The 15,310-nt window shown below is 37.0% G+C and overlaps 1 protein-coding gene across 1 annotated transcript in view; it reads right to left on the bottom strand.

Moving 5' to 3' along the window:
- Nucleotides 1–15,310, bottom strand: part of prex1 (phosphatidylinositol-3,4,5-trisphosphate-dependent Rac exchange factor 1) — an 81,126-nt gene that overhangs the window by 42,901 nt on the left and 22,915 nt on the right. The window contains exons 2-8 of the mRNA XM_016542191.1: nucleotides 8,359–8,424; nucleotides 8,075–8,197; nucleotides 5,615–5,719; nucleotides 5,155–5,256; nucleotides 4,460–4,621; nucleotides 2,428–2,561; nucleotides 2,114–2,229 (exon numbers count right to left, since the gene is read on the bottom strand). Coding sequence (XP_016397677.1) covers nucleotides 2,114–2,229; nucleotides 2,428–2,561; nucleotides 4,460–4,621; nucleotides 5,155–5,256; nucleotides 5,615–5,719; nucleotides 8,075–8,197; nucleotides 8,359–8,424 — 808 coding nt within the window. The remainder of the gene's footprint in view (nucleotides 1–2,113; nucleotides 2,230–2,427; nucleotides 2,562–4,459; nucleotides 4,622–5,154; nucleotides 5,257–5,614; nucleotides 5,720–8,074; nucleotides 8,198–8,358; nucleotides 8,425–15,310) is intronic.

The following is a 15,310-nucleotide window of genomic DNA, read 5'->3' as shown; positions in this document are numbered from 1 at the left end:
AAATAAATATTGCGACCAAATCATGTGCTCGTGCGACCAGCTGAGAAAGTTAGTCGCAAAAGAGCGACCAGTGGGAAGAATGAGTCTGGAGCCCTGATATGCATTATACAGAGGCAAGAGGAAAAGAAAAAATACCATCGAAAGACAGTAAGTTCCCATCAGACATACATTCATATAAACTCCTACCTCTAACTGAATCGCGATTTGTTTAGCCTCTCAACCGATTTGAATAGTCACATATTTAAATCTATTTTCAACCGGCTCGCGGTTAATCGTTACATCCCTAATTATGACCATTACATATTATGGTGCTGCTTTTGCAGTAAAGTCAGTCTTTTATTGTTATTAATTTACTATAAATAATCCTATCTTTTGGTTTACAGTTTCAAAAAAAAAAAAAAGATAATTTGTAAAATATTTAATATTTAAAATAATAATATAAAATATTAATAATATTTATAAATAAAATAGTATTTATTATCTGTTTATTTATTTATTTAATAATATGTATATTTTTCTGGAAATTCACATACAAATGGTATATTAAAATAAGACTAAATTAATATTTATAAAATTATTATAAATGTATTTCTACATTTTATATATCACATACCATATTATGTGATATTGCAGCATAAAATATTAATTAAAATGACTGGCAAATAAAAGATATAAGCTTGATATAAGATTTTGGTCATAACACCTACCCCTTCCAATCATTATTCATCACTAAACTGCCTTGAAATCTCCCTTGAAACAACACCGTAATCATAAAACTGTAATTAGGCCCAATATCTGAATTCCAAACTCATTATCTTCAATCTTCACCCCCAGCATGCGAGTCATTTTATCTGTAACCTTATCCAATAAGGCAAAACACACCAGTTAAATGATGCATTTACACAGATGTGGAGCGTCATGTGACACAAGCCCTGATAAACATGACACTGAGAGACTGAAACACAAAACACAGTCTCACATTGGCCGTATCAGCTGAAGGCACGTGAGCTTTAGGCTGGTACTGTGACAGCCCTATGGCTTGTTTTTCAGAAAGGATGTTTTTCTTTGTGGCTCAGAGAAAAAGAGAGAGATGTTGCACTTCCACCCTGCTACTTAAGGTGTGGTGAAAGACTAAGAGCAAAAGGTGAGAAGAGCAGCCGTTGCTTCCCCTGAGAGTTGAATTTCATGCTCTGCCCGACAGCTGAACGGCACCGTTGACGAGGGCCCCTCGGCGGTCAGCGCAACAGAGGCGCTAAATGCAAAGCGCTCGATTCTGAGAAGCCCTGCGTGATCTTATCTTTAGGACATAGAGGCACTAATTTCTACTGCATCAGCTGAAGTTCCCTTTAAATGGTTCTGTTTGTTTCTTGTGATGTTAATAAGTATCACATGGTGATCAGATGGAACAAAAAAAGGATATCATACAGGAAACTCCCTTACACATCCCAAGAAAATGTTGCTTTGTACTGTACACTACCATTCAAAAGTTTAGCTTATTTAATTATTTATTTAATTAATTTTTTTAACATGATCAGAATTTTATTATTATTACTTTCGATTTCTTTTGAAATTTCATCAAAGAATCCTGAAAAAATATATCATGGTTTCCACAAAAACATTAAGCAGTGCAGCTGTTTTCAACACTGACAGTAATAAGAACTGTTTTTTGAGCACCAAATCAGGATAGTAGAATGATTTCTGAAGGATCATGTGACACTAAGGACTGGAGTAATGACTGATAAAAAAAAATCAGTTTTTAACAAGAATAAATTACATTTTTAAACACAATAAAATTGGAAAAAGTTATTTTATTTTGTAATAATATTTCACAATATTACCGTTTTACTGTATTTTTGATGGAAATAAATGCAGTGAAGAGCATAACAGACCTCTTTTGTTAAAAACCTTAAAAATCTTTAAAACATGAATATTTGTGTGGCAGGATACAAACACAATCGTTTCAAAACCTACTAAGCTGCACAGGAAACTCAACTGATTTGAATAGACTTTGAAGTTAGCATGTTGCTAAGCTAACAATTCAATACTCTTAAGCAGCATGAAAATACATAACACATGCAAAACACTTTAAAAGCACTAACAAACTCAAACCTACCAGTTCCGTCTTCCACATTCTCGACCTCCATGACCTCCGTGTTGATGCGGCCTCTGAACACGTACTGCGGCCCGTTGATGGATTTTGTCCTTTTGGTGGATTTCTTCCCAGACACTCTGGGTTTTTAAAGAGTGAACAAAATAAGACCAATATTGTTTAGTTTCTACACATGATTCTGATGGCTGTTTCAGTAAAGTTTTACTAGGGATAACAGTAATCTACAAGAAAACATGTTTATGCATGTTTATGCAGATAGGTTACCAATATTACAGACAAGATTAATACAAAACTCAAAAGCATCTTAAAGGCCTAACCGGGACTTCCTCTTGCCGTAGACTAGGAGGTTGTCAAACAGGAAGAAGACCCGTTCCTGGATGTTTCCAGCTGATATCTTCAAAAGGTTGCCTTGGAGTAACAGTTCAGTGCATATATCAGTCAAGTTCGTCCCCTGGAGAACAAAACAAAGGAACATTTGTATTGATTTTGATAAACATGCATCTTCACAAGTTCCATGAAAAAGAACAGTATAAGGGTTTCTACTATAAACATTCCACGATAAATATTTTATTCAGGAGTGATTAGCTGCCTGTGTTCATGTAGCGGCAGTTGAAAAAAATTATGAAGATGCTGCCAAGATTTATACATCAGTTTATTTGATCATCCATCTTTTCAACAAGTAGACATTATATTTGCCTTTGTTTGCAATCTCCTTGTGTTTTATGACAATGAGAATGTCAAATTTCATTTAAAACAATTCCAATCTGGTCACTAAACCAGACCTTCCATCTGTGCCTCAGATAAGAGCGTCTCCTTTCTCTTTAAGGGGCCTGAGGAAGCCCGACAGGTTTTGGTAACACAGACTGTGTCCTGTTCAATATCCAGTACCATTAAAAATTGATTCCACTCCGACGCTGCGGTTCGTGCTGACTCTGTACAGGATGTGATTTTCTATGCTCGGCAGGTGTGGGCGTGTGTGAGTGTGTTTGATAAGCAGACTCCATCTTCTCTGCTTAATCAATGGCGTGCCCAGACGGGTCAATTAGAGAGATGGGAATCTGCTTCCCGCTTGTTCTGCACTATTTACCTATATAGGTGAAACACTGTGGACTAAATGGAAACTTAATGCATTTGCTTTTCAATCAGAGCCCACATCCTGAAACACTCTATATCTGGGGTTACATAAAGCCTGATGTTTAAGCCCTCATTTTATGTTGTGTTAAATGTTTAATGTTATCTATACATGATCTCTGAAGAATTGAAACCTTAAAGGAATTATTCTGTCATTCCAAACTCATATTATTTGCTTTCTTCTGTGAAATGTTCAGGATTGTACTTGCTGCTCTTTTTCATATAATGAAAGTAAATGGATACCCAGAATGTCAAGCTTTATGTAAAAAAAAAAACGAAGACACACATTCCATTATATTCCAATATATTCTACATTCCAAGTTTTCTGAAGTGTTATGAAACTTTTGCATTTTCTTGTACATTTTGCATTTATTCTTGTCATTTTATAGTTCGACAGCCCACATTAACTTGTTTTTGTGTTCTACAGAAGAAAGAAAACAATATGGATTTGGAACAACATCAGATTGAGTAAATAATGACAATTATATTTTTTTATGGGCAGACTATTCCTATCCACAAACTTTAAAATATGTTAAATAATCCCCATCCTGTCATGCTTTGCAGGAATCTTGAATGTTCACAGAGGCATGATTTGTCTAGAAAATAACTCAACAGGAGCAAGAATGCACTGTATGCACTACTAAACAGTGAAAATTTTAACCATCTAAGCAACACTTAAGGCTCAACGCCAGCTATAGAAAATGCCCCACTTTGTACAACCACTCAGTACTGCATCGGATAAATCAATAAAGAGGGTTAATGGACAGGGTACAAAGAGTGAGAGAAAGAGAGGATGGAGACAAAGTAACTATGGCATAGAGAAGATGATGGAAAAAAGGAGGCGGGGAGAGACAAGCAATGAAAGATGAGCAAAGAGAGAGAGGAGGGGAGTTTGTGGTGGCACACAAAACTAACAGATCTCCATAGCAACGGCCCTTTGTGTTAAGACTTCCTCTTCCTGTCCTAAGAAAATGTCATCAGCAGACACAAGGCGACACTGATCATGTCCACGTCAGTGATTCTTTCGAGGCTACGCTTAAAAAATGCTCATAAACACAAAGCATACTGTCAAAGAGGAACTTCCCTATAACAAAGAGGTTTTTTAAAGAAACATTAAACCAAACTAACTGGTGCTGCTCTGTTCCTTTAAAACCATCAACCAGGAAAAGAAAAAAAGTGCATCATCTATGACAATGAGCGATCATGTATCTAACTCACCTCCCAGCCCTCTATGTGTGACTGTAATATCTCAAGAGCCTCTAGTTTCTCCATCTGTCGCTTGGTCTCGTTGATGTTGCAGCACACGGCTTTCATGGCCTGCAGGGCCCCCTCTACTGCGGGGTAATCTGAATGCTTCTTAGAAGTCCTCTTCAAAAGTTCCTGAAGGACAAACAGCAGGTACATGCCTGTGTTACACAGTTACACATCAACTATCTGCTGATATGCTGGGCTATAAAGGACTGTTTAAAATGAATAGTAAATCAAAATTGACCCCATTTAATACGTTCATGATCTTACTCTCAAGAGAGCGTAATTATAAATGTACACCACCGTTCCCCAACAGTTCGATGTTTTTTTAAACAAATGTCCTTTCCTCTGATATCATTAAGGACACACAGGCTACTGCATAATGTTAACTTACGCTAAATATCTAAATAGTAACACCCATTTAAAAAAAAAAAAATCCTAACTGATAAAAACAAAGTCTTTTTCATTTGGAAATGTCACATTAGTGAAGTAAAATGTTGCAAATGTCATTTTTTGTTTAGTTTTAGGTTTGTTTGTCCTGTCATACACATAGCTACTGTTAATGTATGGCTATCAGAATGTTGCAAAGTAGTATATATGGAAGAAATAATCAACTCATAATGCACATGCTTGAAAATGCCATAGCGGAAAAAGGGAAGCTGTACCTTCAGTAGCAAAGGGTATTTACAGATCCTCTGAATGGGAGAGAGGAGATACCCCTCAAGAGGAACATCTGTGCTCTTCTTTCCTCCTAACAACATGAGGTGCTGAAAAAAACAAACACATGATCGGATTTGCACAACATCCCATTAAACTGATTCATGTTGAGAATACAGTGGCTTTCCATAGAAAGCACTGAAAGGCACACTCTCACATCCTGGTTTGTACAGTAAAATAAGTTTGGGTATCACTTTCACTTCAATACATTTTGGAGATACATTTATTTCCTGTGATGAACTGATCTAGCCACTAATGTTTATTTGATCTGATCACTAATGAAACCTGTTGCAGGGCTTATATGTGAAACTTATTTGTGCCAGCACGGTCACGGGATGTGTGAGGGATCTTCATCAGAATATGATGCAATAAAAAAGACTGGACTTTTTGAAAAGGAAAGGTGCTTACCAGCAGGAAAGTCCGTACGTGAGGGATCTTGTTAAGCTCCATCAGTAGTCTGAGTGCTTTCTCATGGTTACTACAGTACTCGCCATACACAGAGAAACGGTCCCTCTGCAATGGAGAGAGAAGAGTCAATACACTTCAAAACACTAGATAGTCAAACTTCATCTTTTTTTTTCTGGTGGGGTTAAGACCCTCTTAGGAGGTCTGTTTTTGCACATTCCAATTTATAAATCTCATGTTCAGGTACAAACTTTGTCCCAGGCTGGCAGGCCCTCTGATCCACCCACAAACTTTTGTCCTAGGCCCTAAGCTCAGCTCATATGGGAAATACTAAACATCTAATAAATATTTTAATACATTTTACATAGCTCAATATGCCTCTTCCTTTAACCATTCTCTCAAATACTGAGCTGCGAAGTGACATAGGGGGGTGATTTCAGGTAGTGAAACTGCTAGAGAAGCAACAAGGCACTGTCATTTTGCCCTACATTATTCGAAACAACACAGGAAGTGAAATCAAAGTGCATAGGTTTTGCCTGAAAGCCACACCTTCTCTGTGGGGTGCAAAGCTAGGTGGAAATAGGTTATAAGTTATAAGCTAAAAAGAAAAGCAACTCATCTTCAGACATTTAAAAGTGAGCAGTGCACACCTTTAATGATTAAAGATGTGCACTGTTCTCTTTTAAGAGCTTAAAGATGAGTTGCTTTTTATTAAAGTTTAATCCCAGCATGCAGTTATTAAAAACAAATCTCTACTGCATTACCATTTAAAAGTTTGTACAGCTAGTCATTCTTTATAATTATTATTATTTTGAAATGATCAAAAACTATCAAATACCACAGATGAGAGTTTGAGTATTATGTAGTGACCAATAAATAAATAAATAAATGCTGGTCCAACTAAACCTTCATAAAACATTTTTTTTTTTTTATTACATTAAATAGGGTCTGTTGGGTCTGGCTAAAAAAAGTCCAGAATAACTGTTCATCTGGATCAAATCAGGGCTGAGATGACAGTTTATTAAAGATGCATGTGGTGAGGGTAGGATGTCATTTATCCGAGCTCCACAGGAACAGTCTGTGTAGGCACTGTAACCTTGACGGGGACGCTGTGAATCCTGACGGATGAGGGTGCTTGAGGCATCCTGACAGAGAAGGAAAGCGATACTGGGATTCCACAGGCACAGTGTGGTTGGAGAGCAGTTGTGTGTTTTCCTCTTTTCCTTCTCCTTTCACCCTCTTCATTTGTCTGTACATGTTGTCTATATGAAGAGCTGTGTGTTTTCTATATATGTTTGTGTGTATATGTCTAGAGAGGGTTTGGTAATTGCATTAATGTGTATGCAATGTGTGTGTGTGTGTCAGTACTCTGGTTGGGCCCTCAGGGCTCCAGACCTCAGCACCTGTAATGAGAGAGTTTGGCAGCATCACACAACCTCATCCATGAACGAGGCGAACATCTGTCCTGGCATATGCTTTATAGCACCGTTCATCCAAAAAACACACACGCATACACCGAGTCCAATTAAGAGGAAATTCACTCCAGTTTGAGGTTAAAACCTCAGAATGTTGCAGTGAACTTGGTCGAAGGTCACATACGGATGCCAAACCCAAAATGGCTTCTTGTGAGAACCATAGAAAGAGTTAAAGTGCCAGAATTAATATGCATGGCTGACAGCCAACACTAAGAAATGAATTAAATCACTGCTCAGATCACAAATCATCATTATGACCATATTTCCAGAGAGGGAAAAGTATTTTAATTAATACAGAACTGTTTAAATGGATAAAGAAGCTAGAATTGTAGACAGCTATTTAGACAACATTACCAATGCTTCCATAAAGTTGCAACTGTAATGCATGTGAAAAATCTGAATATTTATTTATTTATTTATTTTTATTTAATACCCCAAAATTCAAATAAAAATAAAATAGTAACCCATATAATGTCATATCAAGCCTTTCAGAAACTGAAAAATGTAACAAACCAACTGACTGAAAATGGATCAAGGATCAGGTGTATTGTTTTCTTAATGCGTCATGCAGTGGAGCAGACAGACCTTCTACTAAACCCCTAGAGCTGCTAACTAACATCATTAAATACATTTCTTTCTTTTGTTTGAACTGAACATTTGTTGCTAAAATTAGAATTGTGAGTGAAACGGCATTTTCGACACTTTTATTGAACTACTGGTCATGTGTCCGGCAGGTTATATATTCATACAATTTTTAGAAAGACCACAGGGAGGGCAGGTAGTCTCTGGGCTGATAGTATTTTGAGAGAATGGTGGAGGTGAACGCATACAGATCTAGGATACTGGGAACGATCCCACACTGGGATGGATTGGGACACACATTTTAATGGTTTGCATGACTAAAAAGCCCAAAAACCATAATAAATCAATTGCTAATCAGAAAAGCACTAGTTCAAAGATGATTTCAAATGCAATCTCATGGACTCACAAACTTGAGGAACACATGTCCAAGAGAATGGTGTGCTTGGGGTTCAGGCTGCAAACTGGCATCCAGAGTGGAAAGAAACTCATAATGGACTTCCAAAATGAACTCAATGTTGGAAAACAAGATCTGTGTGAAGGGAAGAGATCTTTTTTTTTATCACCAAAAATAACACTTTTTAATATAATGCAGTAACATTTTAAGTGTGCAAATATTTTGGAACCTCTGTATATTTTCTAAATAATAATACTGCATGTAAATGTTGTGTGTGTGTTAATGTTTTTTATTACCTTGACCTGCTCTGGAGTGAGACATTGTTGGTTTTCTGCAGTCTGCCTTATTCTCTGGAGAAAAGCCTGTTGATTTACAAAAATAGAGAGCGACACAGAGGGAAAAAAAAAGTTAGTGTTTACACAAGGAATCACTGCGGTGTGAAATAAAGGTGGGGCAGATTTGTATGGTCGCCACACTTATGTTAATGTTTCAAAGCTGTAACACTTCCTGTAGGTTTACACCCTCCTTCTGCCTGTAACTCTGACTAGAGACTAAACATTCACCTTAAGTGACAAACACACACATGTGAAGCCAAACTCCACATACTGCACTGTGTACTGGAGATGGGAGAATAAACAGAAGTGTCATAGACACATTTTCAGAGTCATTACAAAGAGATCTTAACAGCACTTTACCCTGCTGTGCATGCAGACTATGTGCTAAAACTGTAAGGACGGGAGGCCTTCTACACAAACACAAATCTCAAAGTAATGATTTATATCATCATCATCAGTGGAGGACTGCAAATCTTCAGCCTACACTGTATATACATATAAACTGCTGTTTCTCAACATTTTGAATACAGGGCCCTTATCAACAACAATATGACCTTTCCAGTTTTTCGTTATTTACTGGATAAGGATTAAGGGCAAACATTTTTTTATATATTTTGTACTAACAATTTCTACCCAGTAAAATATATATTCATTATAAAAACGCACATGGAGTTATAATATTTTATTAATTTACATGACTTTTCCATGAGTGGGAACACTGATTCTTTAAAAAAATAAAAAATAAATGTTGAGGGGGTGAATTAAAATAAGAAACATCCTGATTTTTTGTTGTTTTAACATAATTGAAGTACTTTTCAGTCATCTTGAAGCCCCCTTGAAAGTTTGCTGAGGGCCCTAGTGGGCCCCGACTCCCTGAGAACCACTGATATATCCACATTTAGACCGACTCTGTGAGTAAACAGTATATTTGGTGAACTGTGAACAGGCATATTACCCATAATCTTCATTCAGCTTGCGGAGAAGCAGATACAAACAGAAGCAGAGGGTTGAGAGAGAATTATAAATATCTTCATCACTGATTTGCACAGTTTTAGAAGAGTCTCCCCTGGAGAAAGACAGTCTGCCACTCACTGACTGTTTCTAATTATGGCTCTGTAAAACACTTCTCATCAGCAGCGGCGGCAGCGGCAATGAGGCGATCTGCTAACAGTGTGCTCGACTCACTCCACCGCAGTGTCTGTTAAATTACCTGTCACTCCGGCTATTGTCTCCGACGGTCTCCCACAGCAACAGCACACAGCTAAAGACCTATCCTGAGCGGTTTCACCTTTGCCACCTCTGCTCTGCTATTGTTTTTTTAGTTTTTTATTCCATCTTTCTCTTTGATTCTTTTATTAGCATGTGAGGTGATTTTGTGCGTCAGCATAGGGCTGATTGTTTTGGCAGAAAAATCTCTCATCGCCAGTCTCCTTCATCCCTCTCTTGTGGATTTTAAAGGCGAACGAGACCTTAAATGCAGGCCATCACGCCTCTTTTTCCTTTACCACATAACAGGACGAAAAGTTCGCTAATGAGAAGCACTCGCTGTATCTCCTTCTGGCATCCTTCTGATAATGACAGACTAACTCTCGGTCACACTTCTGTGTCTCTGGAAGACATTTAGGATGGCAGCTTATGCTCCTAAGAGTGTTTGTTTGTGGAAACTCTCAAACACATTTAACTGTAAACATCATGTGAAATCACATGCTTGCACTCAAGAAATGCTCAATTCAACTTAAAGGGACAGTTCACCCAAAAATTCACAATCATTTTCCAAACCTCAACGACTTTCTATTTTCTGTAAAACAAAAGTGATATTTTTGAAGAAAGTGTTTATTGTCTATACATTGTTTTGGACCCCATTGACTTTCATTGTATGGACAAAAGCAGTCTAAACATTTGTCAAAATATCTCCTTTTGAGTTCTTCAGAAAAAAGAAAGTCATACAGGTTTGGAATGACATGGTTTATGTTTAGCTAGTCAGATTTCCCAGAAGGGACCTGAACATACTTGTAACTGACACTTAGTGTAATATGGGTGGTGATGATGGTGGTCCTGTTGTTCATTGCAGTTCCTGGCGGCAATGCGAGGGGCCCGTCCCTCAGGCGTGTGCTAATTTAATCTCTCATATGGCCCATCCACAGTAATCCATAAAATGGTCATCCATGTGACTCAGCCCGAGGGGCTGGTGGAGTTATAGACAGGATGTGAATCTCCAAACCGCCACACTAACAGAACGAAGGGTGTGAAGAGTAAAAGGAGTGTTTGCACGACATGGATGGAGTTTATGGAAAAGATTTCTAAATATTTTCAAAAATATTTATCTGATGGATACTTGATTCCTAAACCCCACCCCCAAACTCATGCCATTGGTTGAGTCAATGTTGCTTTGTTGGTATGGTCATGACACTCAACAAACTATTTTAATAGTAGGGTTACATATAGCCGTCTCTGTAAGCTGGGATATGTGAAATTGTTACATTGAAAAAAAGGCACACTTCATTCACATTGACGAGTTTGAGAGTTTCCTCCCTAGGCTTGATTTGGCCCTTCTCTGGCCTTTTCCTGCATCACTCTCATGCTTACGTCAAAAAAATCACATAAATAAACAAATACTACAAGGCTGTGTTGTGATTCCATGGCAACGGTTACCGTTTCTCTGGGCAACAGAGAGTGTGAAGTCAGCAGCAGAGGATGACAGGTGCAACCGGGGGCATGTGTGCGAAATGAAAAATGAATGAATTAATTCCGATTCAAAGAGGCACTGAGCTAATGAAATATTGCACATCAACCTTTATAAGCAATTTTGTTGTGACTTCAATCTCTTTCAATAATCAGATGATCCTGCGTTTCATTTCACCTCAATAAAAAGAAGAGCTAGAACAAAACTAAATGAGAGGACAGAACTCTCAAATGGAAACTTCAAGTGTGTGAGGGCTTCAGACATTACAGATGCAACTGACACATAGAGGAGAGTGAGAAAAACGGTTAATTGCAAAAAAAATCTGAAAATCTATCAATAATCTATAGGCAAACTGACTAATTGTAAGCACTCTGATGAGGTTTACATATCTGAAGACTGTGACTGTCTGTTCTGTCCAGCTGGTAAGAGGGACAGGGGAATAGAGTTACACACAGTAGAATAGCCACAGGCTATTAGATGTAGAAGAGCATGAATGTGTCCATATGTCCCCACAAAGGAAACAAGCTGTTCGCTGACTCTTTTCCCCCTCAATGAAATGCTTTGCCAGGAAACAGACATTATAATTTTGCCACCTGCAACACAGGGTGACCTTAACCAAACACTGACACTAATTCAATGACAGGAGCGAGATCTTGGCCTCTTGCATTTCAGGAAGGAAAAGGCAGAACAAACCTTTTCCGTAACAAAAAGGCTGCTGTTTCCCACACACAATACATAAACACTGTTCATTGTTTAGATGGTTTTCCTTTAAATTAGCACGTTATCAAACAATGATTGTCATTATTGAGACAGAAGGATAAAAAAAAAAAAAAAAGACTCGGAAGCTTGCACGGCCTTTCACCCTTGTATTGAGGATGGACTACTGCCAAAAAAAAATATATATATATACCGCATGGAAACTGTGAAGTAATACTTGCATGCATAAACACTCACAGAGCACTGAATATGCACTCATTAGTGCATCTGAGAAACCACAGCCATGTATGATGTCCACCGCAGTTTTTACCACCACGCAGTATGCAAATTCCTGTAAGCCCTTTAAAACGCATGTGCCTGGACAGAACATCAATGTAAACTAAATGTACTTGTGGTGACATTATACGGTCTGTAGTCATGGCGATATCTTTCACAGCAGTGCCTTCTATAATGTGTACATTAAAGGAATATACAAGAAGCTCTATCGACAGCATCTGTGGCAAATCATTTCCCATAAACATTCATGTTAAGTGCATTTCTGTCAGTACATTTTTTGTTTTGTTTGTTTTCACAATTTGGGAATAGGTCAGTGGAATTTAACTTTAATGTCTTAACTTTAACATTAACCCATAAGATTTGTTCAAAACTGGCTCATGAAAATGTAAATTTTCTTAATTCTATCTCTCACTATGAAAAATTCATATCCAGAATTGGAACAAAAGTCTATTTTGCTGGTCTGAAACTTAAACCGTGTCACAACAAACACAGTTTGTTCACACAGACATAAAAACTTATCAATAAGTAACCATATTCAGTATAAGGAAGTATTCAGTATTCAGTATACAAAACCATATTCAGTAATTGCCCCTGGAATTAATTTATTTTATTTATTTAATTATTTATGAAAATATGAAGATTTATCTCAAATTAATCTTACATTTAATCTTAAAATTAAATCACAATTTTATCTTCAATTTAACTAAATCTATGAACATCTATAAATCAAATACAAAAGTAGCTGTAAATAACGCACAAGATAAAATAGCACACAAAAAAATTACAATACTTTTTTTGTCCTTGTGTTAGGTTATACAGCTTTATACCGTCTTTTTTTAATTTTTGGAAGTGTTTTATACACATTTCCATGAAAAAAAAAACTTTTCTTATTAGCAAAACAATCAACAATATTTGCCATTATGACAGTGAATAATCACTACAGTGTCTGCATCAAACTAAACTAGAAAGGCCTAGAACAATAAAAATTAAACAATGAAAATGAACAAGTGAAATGCATCAACTGTTAAAAACATTAAAGCAGGAATTCATTATGCGGGGCATTTGTGGCCATTTTTAATAGCCTATCTAAGGTATTTAGTTACTTTTTTTGGACACTGATTCCAACCCACAGCGTTAAATGTAAAAACAAAATCTTACAAACTGAACCCTTCACATGCAACTTTACAGCTGAGGTGCAGAAATAACCAGCAGCAGTTCAGTTTCAACAATGGCACATGGGCAGATCTTACCAGAGTCTCAGAGCTGAGAGGAGGACATGAGTGAAAACCATTCACTTTGGTCCAGCACATCTCTTGAGGACAAGAGCCTGAAGAGCCATTTCTGTCACACTTGCTTGCTCCTGGAGGGGTCAGACACTGAACAGCGATGGGCCACTCTAATGACCTCCTTTACGGCCTCTCTCACAGACGAGAGTCTTTCATTATCATGCAAACAGACACACCACTTAGTCCCTCTCTGATACACAAAAACCACTGCAACTCAATTAGCCGATATTAGCAATGCCAATGTGCTGCCTTCTGCCAGTACGGATAAATAAAAACGTATTATTGCTTGTGTTTGAAATAGTGCTTGCAATGTGCTTAAAGGGTTAGTTCACCCAAAAATGAAAATTAGCCCACAAATTACTCACCCTCAAGTCATCCTAGGTGTATATGACTTTCTTCTTTCATACGAATCCAGTCGGAGTTATATAAAAATTGTCTTTGATCTTTCAAGCTGTTTAATGCCACTCAGCAGGTGTTGCATGCATCAGTCCAAAAGAAAATAAATAAAAAGCGCCTATCCATAAAAAATTTTTAGTCATATACTCCTAGGATGACTTGAGGGTGAGTAATTTGTGGGCTAATTTTCATTTTTGGGTGAACTAACCCTTTAACCTGACCTTCCATTTCCAGTGTGCGAAATTAACGGGAAGTAATAACAACTGGGATTTTTCACTCTCAACACATTATTTCATCAGAATACCAAATGTTAGGAGAAAATTTCAAGAAAATATTTGCAATAACGCAATATGCGATGAGGTCATGTGACAAACAGTGCTGTTATCTAATAATCTAGAATTCAGCTGTTTGAAATGTTTATAGGGCCCTATGATTTCCGCAATGTGGAAAACGCAGACGGAATTGTGGAATCCAGTCATAAAAACGGAATTTACTGTATAATGCGGAATGAAACGGAATTTGCCTAATTTCGGATGGATAAATCAAGAGCAGGTCAGTACACTCAAAATGCGATATGGGCTATTGTCTGAATATTAAGCCGCATATACCTTTTAAATATGAATATTGCATGTTCTGCAGGTCTCTGTGTAAATGAATGGTGCAGACACACAGTTTTGTTGACTACACTCATACTTGAAGCGCACGTGACGCTCACTGTGTTTTTGGCCTTTGCCACCTCAATATATGAGTACATGAACATATGAACATAATCTCTAGAGTTACTATGAGAGTCACTTCATGAGCATTTTACTGTTTCTTTTAAGTAAAGCTACCGTCATATATACAAACAGAAAGCTAAAGGCTTTTACAGCAACCCTTCAAAATAAAAGTTCGTTTTAACAAAGAAACTGTGACAGAAATGTTACTTAAATGTAAATGTCTACTACTACTAATAAAATTATGATTAAAACATTTTTTAAAGGAATATTTACCAGAACATTTTTTACCTGGATTTATTTAGCAGAAAAATGTACATACAAACACAGTATTTTTGGAAAAAAATAAAGAAAAAAATAATATATTTTATATAAAATCAATTAATTAGAGATGCTTTTGATTATTAATATTTAATGAAACCATTAGAAAATAATGGAAAACAGAATTTGGTAAAAAATAAAACTGAATTTGAGAAAAAATATATAACATTTCATCACTCTAAAGAGAAAGGAAAAAATGAAATCGCATCATATGACCCCTTTAAAAATTTAATTTTTGTTAAACTTAAAGGGGGCATAACACACACAGTTTCACCCAATCTCATGTTAATCTTGAATACCTATAGAGTAGTACTGCATCCTTCATATCTCCAAAAAGTCTTTAGTTTTATCATATTTATAAAAGAAAGACACAGCTTTACGATTCTCTCAGGAAAAAGCCGAGATCCTGGAGGCGTGCCGTGGGCGGAGTTAAAGAGTGACAAGCACTTGAGCGCCGAATGCCAACAAAACAGACATTTGATGCCGTTTCACTTACCGTCTGCAGTTCTGAATCATGA

Source organism: Sinocyclocheilus rhinocerous, unplaced genomic scaffold (assembly GCF_001515625.1).
Source record: "Sinocyclocheilus rhinocerous isolate Xijiao unplaced genomic scaffold, SAMN03320098_v1.1 scaffold1600, whole genome shotgun sequence".
NCBI lineage: Eukaryota > Metazoa > Chordata > Actinopteri > Cypriniformes > Cyprinidae > Sinocyclocheilus > Sinocyclocheilus rhinocerous.
The sequence above is the reverse complement of the archived record's forward strand: the minus strand, read 5'-3'. Positions and strand labels throughout refer to the sequence as shown.